General features: G+C 35.4%; 1 protein-coding gene across 12 annotated transcripts in view; it reads left to right on the top strand.

The window, feature by feature from the left end:
• LOC104555016 (sodium channel protein type 2 subunit alpha-like) overlaps nucleotides 1-2,074 on the top strand; it is a 43,894-nt gene extending 41,820 nt beyond the window's left edge. For 8 of the 12 annotated variants that reach the window (XM_062005221.1, XM_062005217.1, XM_062005214.1 and 5 more), the window contains one exon: nucleotides 307-2,074. In XM_062005221.1, coding sequence (XP_061861205.1) covers nucleotides 307-1,490 — 1,184 coding nt within the window. In that variant the 3' untranslated portion in view covers nucleotides 1,491-2,074. The remainder of the gene's footprint in view (nucleotides 1-306) is intronic. The other 4 variants (XM_062005222.1, XM_062005218.1, XM_062005220.1 and 1 more) reach the window with 1 other exon arrangement.
• Nucleotides 2,075-14,028: the final 11,954 nt, after the last annotated feature.

Here is a 14,028-nt window from a genome sequence, read left to right as displayed (position 1 = left end):
ATGTATTAATGCTTTAGGTCTGTCAAGTTTTTCAGATTAGGGGAAATAATTTAAATTTCTCCTGGTTGTCTGTGAAATAAAAAGCATACTTTAGAGTAGTACTTTTCTTAATAATTTTGTATCAATTTTAATACTCTTATTTTATTTTCTAAAAGTGCTGGGGAAAAAAAAACCCTAAAATTACCCATAGCAGATAAAATTTCCACCAATTCCACAGGTAAAGCTGTTCTTTATTCCCACTTTGTTGTGGAAAATATAATCTGTGATAAAATGTTGCCCATTTAATTTTATTTTTGTGTTTCACAGGTATGTTTCTATCTGAGGTGATTGAAAAGTACTTTGTGTCCCCCACTTTGTTCAGAGTGGTACGACTGGCCAGAATTGGTCGAATCCTGCGTCTCATTAAAGGCGCTAAGGGAATCCGCACTCTGCTTTTTGCTCTGATGATGTCTCTTCCTGCTTTGTTCAACATTGGCCTGCTGCTCTTCCTGGTCATGTTTATCTATGCGATATTTGGCATGTCCAGCTTTGCCTATGTGAAGAGGGAAGCTGGTATAGATGACATGTTCAACTTTGAAACGTTTGGCAACAGCATGATCTGCCTATTTCAAATTACCACGTCTGCTGGCTGGGATGGTTTGCTCGCCCCAATTCTTAACAGTGGGGAGCCAGACTGTGACCCTAACAAAGTCCATCCAGGGAGCTCTGTGAAAGGTGACTGTGGCAACCCTTCCGTTGGGATTTTCTTCTTTGTCAGCTACATTATCATATCATTCCTGGTGGTGGTGAACATGTACATTGCTGTGATTTTGGAGAACTTCAGTGTTGCTACTGAAGAAAGTGCTGAACCCTTGAGTGAGGATGACTTTGAGATGTTCTATGAGGTTTGGGAAAAGTATGATCCAGATGCAACACAGTTCATAGAGTATAGCAAATTGTCTGATTTTGCAGCTTCGTTAGATCCTCCTCTTAACATACCAAAACCAAACACAATTCAGCTTATTGCAATGGATCTGCCCATGGTAAGCGGTGACAGAATTCACTGCCTTGACATCTTGTTTGCTTTCACAAAGCGTGTTCTGGGGGAAAGTGGGGAGATGGATGCCCTCAGAATACAGATGGAAGATCGGTTTATGGCAGCCAATCCTTCCAAAGTCTCCTATGAACCGATCACAACCACATTGAAACGAAAACAGGAGGAGGTGTCCGCTAGTATAATTCAACGTGCCTACAGACATTATCTTTTAAGACAATCAGTAAAGAAACTTTCATTTATGTATCGAACAGATGGGGTTGATCTGCTTTTTGAAAAAGATATGATTATTAGTAAGCTAAGTGAAAGCTCACCTCCAGACAAAATGGATATCTCTGCATCCACCACATCTCCACCTTCTTATGATAGTGTAACAAATCCAGAAAAAGAAAAATATGAAGATGACAAATCGGAAAAAGAAGACAAGTGGAAAGATGGAAAGAGAAATAAAAAGTAAAAGACAAAGAGACTATCCACGATGAGTGTTCACAAGCCTGAGAAGATGGCATTTTTATCAGTAGCACTCTTATTGGAGGATTATGCTAAAATGACAGATTTTTTACATACTTTCCCACTGTTACAGTCAGTGCCTATGACAAGACAACGACCCTTCACAAGCAAACTCTCACTCAGTAACAGGGAAACAACCTTGCAGAAGAATGGTTTTTATTATCAGCTGGCACTAGTGGAGACGAGACTGTAGGAACCCTTAATGGAGTCTTAATAAGCCTATATTTTTGTGGAATAAGTGTATCCACTGTGTACATTTCACCTCCTATGTATCTTATATATGTGTCATTTTTTTTTGTGATCTCATTTGGTTTAATTCACATACTACCATTTACAGTTCTGTTATGATGAGTAAAAAAACCCAAATACTGTTGCAGGGGAACACAGATGTCAGGGGTACATAATTAAGACATCGTAATATAAGAAGACTTCTATTCAAGCCATTTCTAAAAGCAGAAGCCAAGATTCCAGATTATTGAACCTTAGGTCTTAGATCAATTCAACAATAAATTATATAAAAGAACAAAATATAGGAAGAGAATTTATTAAAAAACAGAACCAAGAAATAATTTTCACAGAAAAGAGGTTGATAATTTAGTCTCTTGGTTTTAATATACTTCTGTTTAATACTTTTTAGCAATTTTTAATTTATTATACAGTCTGTTTCAGATAACAGTGATTTAAACAAATAATGCTAAACATACAACTCCTGTTTTGAAAAGTGTGAAACTATGAAGAAAATATATTGTCAGAGTCCAAGATATCTCATAATTCCTGAGAAATTTAAACAGTTCTTTTCACAGAAGAGCTGTGAATGCCAAATTGTGCCTGCAGGGAATTACTGAAATATAGTGGTAGTCTTTTTTGTATTTTTAACAATAGACCCTGTAATTCCATGAGCAGCTTCCATATTTCATTTGTTATTTGTTATTTTACATGATCGTATCCCACTTAGGACAATAATAGGTAGAAAAGTACCTTCTGGGAAAAGTCCTATCTTAATCACTGAATGGTTTCAGCTGGAAGAGACCTTTAAGATCATTGGGTCCAGCCTTTGTCCCAGCCCTATCAACCACTGTACCATTTCCCTAAGTGCAACATCCAACTGTCCCTTAAACACCTCCAAGGATGGTGACTCCACCACCTCCCTGGGCAGGCCAAAGAGACATGAAATATATACATTGGAGATGGTTTTGACACCCCATGGCACTTTAGTCAGATTTCCAGTGTATGTAATGCAATCTGCCATAGAAAGCCGAGATGACCAAAAGGGTGTACTTAAATCAGCTTTGTCCTGCATTATCATTTAGGTAACTTTTTATCATCAAGGCTGACGCTATATATGTAAGTAAATATCTTCTGTTATTTCATCAATTGTTTCGCACAGTGGTACCTGATTGAATGGAGAGACAATAGCTTAAGTACTGTACTTATTGCATCACATATATATCCTAGTAAGTGTAGCTTATAACATTTCAATAGAAAATATGATATATTCTGTAATACTCCAGATAATTGGAAAGCTTTAACTGATGCATGCTTGCTGCTATTATACTACAGCTATTAAAGGCTAAGATAGGAAGACATGTGGTAAAAAGAAAAAAAAAACTGTTTGATGAGACCATCATTCCTCATACCAGTAAGCAATAGTTTGCTGCTATTATAGATTTTATTTTGTTTGAGTTTTGTAATCAGCAAATATGCAGTAAATAACCAAACTACACAGGACAAATACGTTGCTTAAAATGTGTGGCTAGAAAAAAACTTTTATAATATATATCTATTGATCTATTCTTGTTATTTTGAAAGCAGTTTTATTTTATAGTATTTTATACTTATTGTGAGAAACTACACATACCTTCACATTGTTAGTAATTTTTATTGCTGTCTATCTGTGACACATTACTGCTGGGAAACCTAAGATACAATGTGAATCGCTACTTGCAAGTTTCTGCTAATTATATTAAACATATTTTAGTAAGGAATAATTTTAAAAGAAATAGATAGTACGGTTCTTTTCCTGATCAATAGGTAGATGTTTGTATGTGAAACAAGATAGAAGGGTTTCAAGTGGAATTATAATCCTGTCTGTCAATTTTCAGAGTAATCTTAGTCCTAGAAACATTGCTTTTCCCCAATGTTAGTCTCACACTGTCTGCTTTTCTCGTTGATTCACACTGCAACAGGAGTGCTTTAAATAGAATTCATTATGAAAAATCTTTATTCATGAGAATTAACTTGTACAATGGACAGTGCCATGCCTTGCATTTCTTACAAAAGAACTAGACTATAGATGAACTCCTGCTTTTATAGAAACTATTGGCTCATAATGTACCGATGAACTGCATGCAGGAAGTTGTTTTACCAAAAATAACTACATTGCTAACAACCCAAAAGAATAAAGATAACCTTTTTAGGCATTTGGTTTGGTCTTTGTGGTTTTATTGTATGAAGTTTATGTGGATTATCAAGTAATGTTTGGTAAAATTAAGGGGGAACCACTTTAGCAGTGAGGCAATGTGTTTTAAACTTCTAGATCACATGCTGCTTTATGACTTAGCTCAAAATTGGCTTGTCACTGTCTAGTTGAAATGTTTATGTTGTCCTGAGCAGAGAAGTTTTAAAATTCAAAACATAATCCCATTCCTATGTGTTTTTTTGTCAGATTTTTACAAGTTGCTCAGGAAGAGTTCCTCTGGTGTCCTCTGATGGCCCTGCTGAGTAGCAGATCCATCAGACACTGCTCACTCTGGGATGAGGGGTTTGGTATCTTTTACCAAAATAGCCCCACAGGGGCTTAAGGGAGTCACTTTAATCTCCTTCCTCCCTCAAGAAATACATTCTTGCTAAAAGGAGAAAAGACCTATTACAAGTGTTAACGGCCAGTCCACAACTGGCTTCAGGCAACTGATGCCTTTATAGAGCCTAACAGATATGGTTCCTTGCAAGAAAGTTGCTACATACAGGTGGCAGGATACCATGCAGGCTGTGTGCAGCTGAACCTGTGCATGGGGTAATTAATACATTCTTTTCCCCATTCTCATTTCTATTGTGAAGAGTGTACTTGGGCCAATATAGCTAACAGGAGAAAAAAACCTCAACGCTCTGCTTTGAAGAGCAATGTGGATGTTTTTAGTAACTATCTGTTTTGAATTAAAAAAGAAAACCAAACCACAGAATAGTTATTTGTTTTAACATCCTACTTTCTAAGAATAATTACACAAAGTCATATTGTAAATGCTTTAGGAAATCTTGGCCATGCTCTTGAATTGCTGTTTAAAAAATAAATTTGTTTAAAGTCAATGCTGGGCAGATATGTAGTTAACAAAACTTCTCTATGGAATAAGCATGAAATGTATATATAATAGTTTTTCTACAAATTTGGCAGTGTGCAGAAGTACATGAGATCATTTATAGGATCTTTTGGCCCTATAAAACTTTTATCATTGTTAAAGTTATGTTTACTGAAACCAGAATCGAACTGAAGTCACTCAACACTTTTGTTGGTTCCAATTCTGAACTTTTTAGTCCTTTGCAAAAAGAATAATATATTTGCAGATTTCAAGTTTGTATATTTGAGTAAAATTGTATCCTTTTTTAGTTCTTTGAAATTATTCCAGTATACCTGGAAGTTATTTGCCTTTATGGAAGACAGAGTTGACTTGCAGCCTTCCTCTTTAACCTGGAAATATTCAATATATCCATGTTTTAATGTTGATATAAGAGAGATGTTTCAGCATAATGCAAAACATTACGCAAAATCCCTAGAACAGGAGGACACTGCACTCTTACTCACCTAGCTTACAGAGAATAAAAAATTTATAAGAAGGGCTCCCTTAAAATTTTCTCAGAAATGAGCTTTCTGTACCTTCTTTTCCCACTCAGAAATGTGTTTTGATTTATGAAGATACCACCAACAACCCCACCCCAAACCATAAAAGGAGAGAATTTTATATAACTTGGCCTTGCTCTGCAACAGAGCTCTATTTCACTTCTAAGGATGAGGCTTCTGTATACAGCATACAAAATTACTTATTTTGTAAAAATATAGAAGGGAAAGATGACAGGGGGAAGAGATGGGTTGTTGCTCATGCACTTTTTGTTATAAACAGGCATGAAATATGTTGTGGGAGTTGTTTGCTTTATTTTAAAGGAAAAATGTTGCTGACTACCATGAGTACACCAGATTCCATAAAAGGGCATCTCCGTACATCTTAGCATCAAAAGACTGATGAATGGTTAAACCAGGCTGCATCCAGTAGAGGGCCTGAAACTCCACAGATGGGTCTCTTCAGCCACAGAAAATGCAGAATTATGAACTGCAGGCAGAGGGGATACCTCGTAGCATTCCAGAGGATTTATAGATTTTTATCCTTCTTTTGTTCTAGTGAACTAATGAGGCTACAATGCGATAATTTGGCTTGTTTTGTAACGATAGCTGTGTTGGTAATATTTTCATGACTAGAGGGGTGTTTTTTTAATTAGAGTTCTGGTACCTTATAGGGCACGTGTGGCTGCTGTATCTGGAGCTGGAACCACATTGGTTAATAACTGCCACAGTTATCTGAATTTACTAAAATATAGCTGAAAGGTATTGATGCACTGGGGCATTCCACAGATAGCTTTAGCTTCACGTTTATTAATAGATATTATTCATTTAATCCAGTGATGCACCTATGAAATAACCTTAGCCTTCTAAAAGAATCACATCTCAAAGTATGTCTCATTTTCATGTCAAACATTTATGAAAAACGTGAAGTATTATTGAAAACACAGTGGTTTTGGGGAACGTAGAAAATTCATATGATACTTATTCTAAAGTACGTATTCAAAAATATATATTTCTAAATATGCTTTATAATGCATTAGGAGAAAAAATGAGAAATGTCTGCAGTGTAGGAATATTTAATGACTCACAAACCTCTGCATTAGCAGCATCAGTTTCATTGGGGGATGGTACACATCTCTTTTGTTCTGAGCTCAGCTAGGTTTTGCCTATGTAATACAGCATGCAGTCTCTGTTACTTAGTATATTTTGTTTTTCCTTGCTGCTCAGTGGGAGTTGTCGCACAGTGAAACAGACACATTCGAGTGTTTGCCTTAAAAAAAAAAAAAAGGTACTGCAGTGTAACCCAAGCAAACTGCGGCACATTTTCTTTCCTCTGGAGAGGAAAAATTGCATGCTGAAGCACATATGAGCTCTGCTGCAAGAAAAGCTTTTGATGACAATAAGGAATGACACTTCATAAACGATTTATAACAATCAAAACTAGCAGTGCCAGAAGTGCCAGACATGCTCTGCAGTTGCATCTTCAATTGTCTTTAAAGCATGATACCTTCTCTTTAATGGCAGTCTTCACATTGACCTTTGTAGAATCTGATAGCTGATTAAAAAAAACCCCATGATTTGGTTTTTAGAAAATATATATCTGAGCCAAGTATAATTAGCTGGTTTTATTTTTTAAATAGTATCTGTAACATCCATGTTCAAAAAGGGTCAGAGAATTACATGCTGCATTGCTATTGCAGTACTGCTTTGTAAAAATGTTATGCTTGCAGATACCATAGCAGCCTCTGTCATGTGGTACTTTTTGATTGACAAACTGTACAGTAGCTTTATCCCCATATTCTGCAGCAGTACTTGCAATACTGTCTGCATATACTGTTTAATGAAAACTGCATCTGCATTGACCACATAAGGCAAACTGGACTATGACAGCAATGGTCTTAGGCAGGCAAAAAGTTAAAATATTCTCTCCAATAATATGTGTTGTGAATCTCTGTAACCTTGTCTTAATTTTTTGATGGCTTTGACAGGTGTCAAATGGGATGTATAAAGATTAATGCAGCATTGCCACAGTATACACAGTATATTTATTTATAAATATATACAGTATATTTATTTCTACAAATGGAAAGCAGCTGCTCCTGCTCTAACTGTACACAATTGGAAATAGGGTAGGATTTATATGGTGATTAATAGGTGGGAAGAAAAATGCATCCTTTATCCAGAGCTGTATGTACATCCAAGAACTATTTTGAGAGTGGCGCATAAGAGCATTGTGAAGTCACCGGCTTTGCTGTGCTTGTTTTCTCATTTATTTCAAAAGGATTTACTTGAAATTCCATTTACCTACTATGTTGCAACAATCTTGTAGAATTTTGTTACTTTTGTGTGGAAAATTAAAAGAAAAAGTAAGTGAGATTGACTGTGTTGAAAGGATAGTAACCAGTGGCAGATATGAAGAAAAGATACATGTTAACATTATTTTTCTACTTGTATTTTAGGATTAAAACCTTTGTTTCACAACTCAGTTCTACCCCCAGTTCTACCTCATCTAAAGATAGCTTCAAACACAGGAAATTTCAAAGGGTACATAGAAGAACTGGTGACAGGAAGGAAAATTACAGTATAGATATCACTGAAGGGTTATTAAGAAAAAAATCTTTTGGAGAACTTTATTGGAAATTGGTGCACTATAAAACTTAAGGTACTGAAGAATATGACAGTGAGAAAAATCTGCAGCAGAGTACAATTACAAAGAGTTGTCATGGCACAAGTGTATATTTTGTTCTGTGATTAGAGAAAACTTTATACGAAAACCTAGGATCAACAAAAACCCTTTATACATCTACTAATATCCAAAACATAACCATGTGTATGTACCTTATTATTAATGTCTGTAATTACATAAATTTCTTTAACAATTCTTGAATGTAAAAATCTCAATTTTCTTAAAAAAAAAAGGGGGGGGGAAAGGTGTAATAGAAGGACATGCAGACTTACCTTTTCTGTATTACCTGGTACCTACTCACACTCCAGTTCCTCTTTCCCTGTTCCAGTATCAATTCATTTGCAGGACATGAAGATTTCACAGGACAGTTCAGACTGCAGTGGTGTGAGTGAGTGAACTCCTTAAAAAAATTCATTAAGTAAAATAAAATATTTTTCCTTTCTGAAGGACGGGGAAAGGTTGAGTTTGGTGGCCTTCCTAGCCTTCTCATTAAGATATTGTCCAAAACCCAGTCTCTTGTGCAATTTCTTAGCCTCTAAAAGTTTCTGGACTCTTAAGTGAAAGCAACTGAACTTGAAAGGTATCCTCAGTATTTCTTCATAGGGCCGGTGTAATAAAAGAAAATAAACTGCCAAAAGATCTGACTCTTTTCTTAATTGTTCTTACAGAAATCTGAAGAAAGAATGGCTAAGTAGTGTCCATGGTATGCTGTGTCAGCAGGAGTATCCATTTATTTTCAATTATACCTGAAAAAGAAAACTAATTTTGTAGTATAACCACTTCAAACATTAGAACCAGATTGAAAACTACTGAAAATAATGGGGTTTGTAAAACAGCTTTCCATAGAACTTAAATCAAAGCCATACTGACTTAGCTGTTTTCCAGTTATGGATCTCTTAAAGACAAGTATTTATCCTTTCTGATTTCAAGCTCTCTATTCTACACAAAATGACTCTCAGTCTTTACCTTACAGTAAAATGGTCACTTGCATATTGCCTTGTCTATGGAAAAGTACAAGGCATACCATAGTGGGGAAGGATGTTTGCCAGACAAAGACAAACAAATGCCATTGCTCCTTATATTTGATATAAAACATATAAAATAATTTAGCATTATTATTTTGCTAAAGATACGTTAGACTTGTAATTTCAAGGTAAATCATGCAGGTAGAAGAGATTAGAAAGTTAATTTAAGAGATTTAATCAGATGTATATTGAAGAGCCAAGTCTCTGGAATATTATTTATGTAAGTGTAACAATAATAATGATGTGATACAGTATTGCATAATCTCCAGGGTTCAAGGCGCTGGAAGGGAGACAGGCATGTAGAAGAATGAGTAGAAGGGATTTCAGAGTCAAATAATGCATGTAAAGATCTCTCTAATTTTAAAAAGTTGATCTTGAAAATCTTTGTGATGTTTTTTCCTGCACGTAAGGTTAAACATGTCACTATAATTCATTTAATATTATATGTGATGATTAATGGGGTTTTTTGTCCTCTTCATAGTTGAAGTTGTTGAAAGACGAAAATTAGCTTATTGGAAATGGCATCATTTTAGTGAAATATTAATAATATTTACTGGATCTTTCTGCATGAAAAGAATGTAAATAAACCCTTCTAACTGCTATCAAGACCATTAGCAATTAGTCAAGAATGAAATAGCCTACACTTGGACTACTAAGGTTAGATTACCGTGACATTGGCATGATATTAATAACAGTAATACTGTGCCTATTCTCTGTGTAACAAATAGAAATTTAAAAACAAATGTCATTGTCAACTGCCAAATTTTGTGATAATTTATTTTAGCTTCTGATCTAAGCAATTATATGATTACCGTAAAACAAAAAGTGACTCTAAAGTTTATCTTGTGTTAGGGCTTCCTGGTTTTGGATATAAAATGTGAGTTTCTGAAAGATCATAATTTAATAAAATCCATAGGTTTGCTATAGTGCTAAATTAAAGATCAGAGTTGATGATCTTATGGTTAAGACTAAAACAATGTGTGTGTTGTCATAACATTAGTTAAAATACCAGATTAAACATACATTCTGGTTTTACTGTCTGGACTAGCTACCTGACCTTTAGTCATTTACAGTGATTTCATATATGCTGGAGATGTCTGAAAGTTTCAGAAAGATTCCCCTGAAGTCTGGGAAGCCTGGTCTAAGGTTTGATTAGTTAGAGAGCTGAAAAATAACTATATTGAGATACTTTTGAGGACCTGATATCTGTGTTTTCATAATCTGGAGAAAGACTATGTACTTTTCTTTTTTTTTTTTTGATAACAACAACCAAAAAAGTTAAAACAGAGTCTGTTGTCTTATCTCTCTCCTTTATCTCAGGATAGTAGAATTTTTCTGTGGGCAACCATCTGATTAAAGATCAGGAGACATGGAGGTGCTAACACAAGTGATTAATAAAGCTTCTCAAGAGGCTCAGGTCTACTCATACGCCAAGTTTTAAAAGTTAAGAACTCAGAAATTCATTCTATTATGGAAAGGCTTTCTCCATAAGGTCAAGGGCAGTAGATGTGCATAGGTGGTGTAAGGTTCCTAATACCTCAAACCAAAACCCAAGAGCAGTCATTTGGGTTATGCATATTTTTTAAGCTGAAGTGCATCATTCTCAGTATGAATTTTCTTAAAGATTTTGCTCTGAATTTCTGTTTGTGAAATGCACTGGAAATCATGTCGCTTTGGTTGAACAAGGCACAGGACTGTTTTTACAAATGCTTGGTGAGTAGTGTGTTTTTGCAGCAAGAGGCAGTTGTGCTGCATCTCAGATCCTATTTCTTAGTCCACAAGTTTTCATATTAGGATATCAAGTCCATTGAAAATACATATTAGAAATCCAACTGTAACTGAATGAAACGTTGGATTAAATTCTTTAATGTAAGTTTTCTATCTTCCTTAATTCTGAGAATACTCTTCTCCACTGAATTACTGAATTTTTGACATGCATGTCTTAACAGCTGAAAAATTTTGAGCAATTTCAAAATTTATGTAGCTCCTGTTTGCTATGAAGGGGTCAATACATTTATCTTTAATGCCACATCTAAGAGCCTACACCTGTTCCTTTATACATAAGTTCTTTTCCCTTCTGACTTTAAGGTACCTCGACTAGAGTGTAATGCAGTCTCCATCTCTTTTCCTTCTCCATTCCCAGTCTGGAAGAGAGAAGAGTTGCCTTTCAAGCAAGATTACCAGAAAACAGTTTATTGCAGCTGCTGATTCAGACAGTGAAGCTGAAGAGTGATTGCATCAGTTGTAGCAGTTATTTTACATATGACAGCAACCAGCAAATGGTAGGTAGGTAACCTCGTTGGCAAATAGACTTCATCAGCGATTAGAATAATAAAGAAAGAACACTTTGTAGTTTGGAAAACAAAAATTAGAGACAAGTTGAGGTCTTCTAGGTTTTATATGTATTCCATGTAAAACTATAGCTTTGTGTATTCTTTGAAAAACAAGATGCACAATACTCATTCTTGTCTCATGGAGACAAGAAACACCCTAGAAGTGGCTTTTAGGAACTTTAAAACATGTCAAAAATTCTATCTTAAAATATCCTGTTTAGCTGGAAGCAGAAGCAGGTAATAGTTCATACTTAAACATAACCAACTCACTTCCTGCTGGTACATATTTTTTTCATGTAGATAAATTGGTTCTATCCTTCTAAAACATGTCCTATCTGATGAAAGTAATAAGAATGTGGTTTATTCATGAGCTTATAAATAAAGAGTTTCTTTTGGTTTGACTGCATTTTCTTAACAGTTTCAAGAATATAAACATCAGGGCACTTTCAGCTATGAACTTCTCTAACACTTGAAAAGTTTTTTCCTGATGCCTAATGACTTTTCTAAAACGTTGCTAATCTACACAGCACTAGGGATGTTAAGAAGAAGGGGAAAAAAGGCAGAATCTGACTAGTCTAATATTTCTAGTCTGAGCACAGCTGAAATACTAGTCTGAAAAACCTGAAGGGCAACCAGCTGCTGGTTATTCCTGTGGTGAGAAACCTTGAGACGCCTTTAGCACCAAAAAGCTACCAAATGTAATACCAAGCCAATCTAAGGCTTAGCTGATTCCCTGGTTGAGCAACTGATTAATCTATTGCTTTCTGATTCTTCCCAGCCTGTTCATTGCAGATGCACTGAATAAGTAGTATAGTTACTGAGCGGGTAGAAAATTCTGTCTCTCAGCAGGCCACAAATAAGAGCACAGCATCTTAATCCTTCAATATATTTGTTTGTGGAAGCACAACAGTTAACAAGTTATTCCTCCACCTCGCACACTGTGTTGAAATCCTTGAGTGTGAAACTGGCAAACCCTGTAGTGGATGAGGTGGCTTTTCTTCATCAGCTTTCTCTCTTTATTGTTTGTGAGGGTGTGAGGTGAGGGAAATAAAGGAAGAGAGGGAAACGAAGAGGAAAAGCAACTCTCTTCAGAAAGCTAAAGAGGAGGTGGACAAAGAAGGGATAAACACAACCAAGATGAAACTGAGCAGTAACTTCTGTTCCAGATTGTCAAAGACTGAATTAGCTGAACTGGTTTATGATAGAATTGTAGGCAATCCACATAAGAAAAAATAATGTAATAAAATCACGAGTCCACTATAAATATGAAAATTTTTAAACTTGATTTCAGTGAGGGGATTCTTTAGGATAAGGTGTATTGAGCAATTGCACAGCTTTCGTTGTATTTATAAAATATGCCTACTCAAGAATTTCTGGGCTGCATCTGTTCAGTTTATGTATTAAAAGATTACTGCAAATTAAAATACTTTAGATCTATTACTGTCAAATATAATGACATGTCATGATTATTACTCTCAGTGCAGTGTGTTTCAGTTAGCATTCTGTATCACTACCTTTTCCTAATGTTGTTTGTAGCTAGGAGAGGAGGTGGATCATCTCATTGGTTTTATCAGTGCCGTCCTTTATTATTTTTGGAAACTCCAGAATTGTTCTAAAGTTTCAAAGCAGGTTAAAACATGGGGACATTTATATTCCATGTAACTGATGAATATTATAGGTGGCTGAGGTCTTCTAGGATACACTGTGAATTTAGCAGTTTCTTTAGAACACAGTTGTTAAAGGCAGTGTGGGAAAGCCTTGTCAAAATGTTTGTCAAAAAAATTTGTTACAGTGCTGTTAGGTCTATGTAAGAGATTTATTAGCACAGCTGCTAGACAATGAAGGGAACACAAAGAATTTAGGGTCAAATCTTACCAAATAAGTGAATTTTCCTGAAGTTGAGTGATTTAAGAAGAAAATGTAATTCTCTGCATATTATAAATACAAGATTATGCTCTTATTTTATAGTCTTGCATCATTTTTTTTCTAAGTATTCTAGTTTTCTTCCTAGAATCTCCTGATTCAATTTGCACATAGTATGAGTAACACTGACAACCATAACTTTTATAAACCTGGTTATCATACAATGATCATTTCATTTAAGTGGTATATTTTATATATCTGTGATTTTCTCTTTCCCTCAAAATTCTTGAGAGCTCTTTGATGAGTAAGATCTGGTGCTGGTGACTCACTGTGATTTTTGTTTCAGTAGCACTTCTGACAGCTGACATCTCTGAAAGTGTTTCATCCTCACTAATTGTCAAGTAGAAGGTCTAAATTAGGCCATAGTTTCACAAACACATTTAACTGCTATAAGCTGGCAGTGTACGTCAAAGAAGAAACTGTGCCCTTCCCTTTCCTTAGGTTACCACAGCTGTTTTTGTTGCCCTACAACAGACTAAAAACTCAGTGAGAACAAAATCTGTCTTTAAACTAGATAACTTTCCTATTTAACTTGCTATACAGCCACACAAATGCTTGTGGTAGACAGAAGAGAGGTGTCAGCAAGCAATGCCCTTTTTTCGTAACTTGTTATTTGTGAAACTATGGTTTTTAATATCTCTTAATGGTCTTAATGCTAAAGCCTTTCCCTACTAGAAGAGAAATAAAAT

This window comes from Colius striatus, chromosome 11 (genome assembly GCF_028858725.1).
Source record: "Colius striatus isolate bColStr4 chromosome 11, bColStr4.1.hap1, whole genome shotgun sequence".
In the NCBI taxonomy this organism is placed as follows: Eukaryota; Metazoa; Chordata; class Aves; order Coliiformes; family Coliidae; genus Colius; species Colius striatus.
The sequence above is the reverse complement of the archived record's forward strand: the minus strand, read 5'-3'. Positions and strand labels throughout refer to the sequence as shown.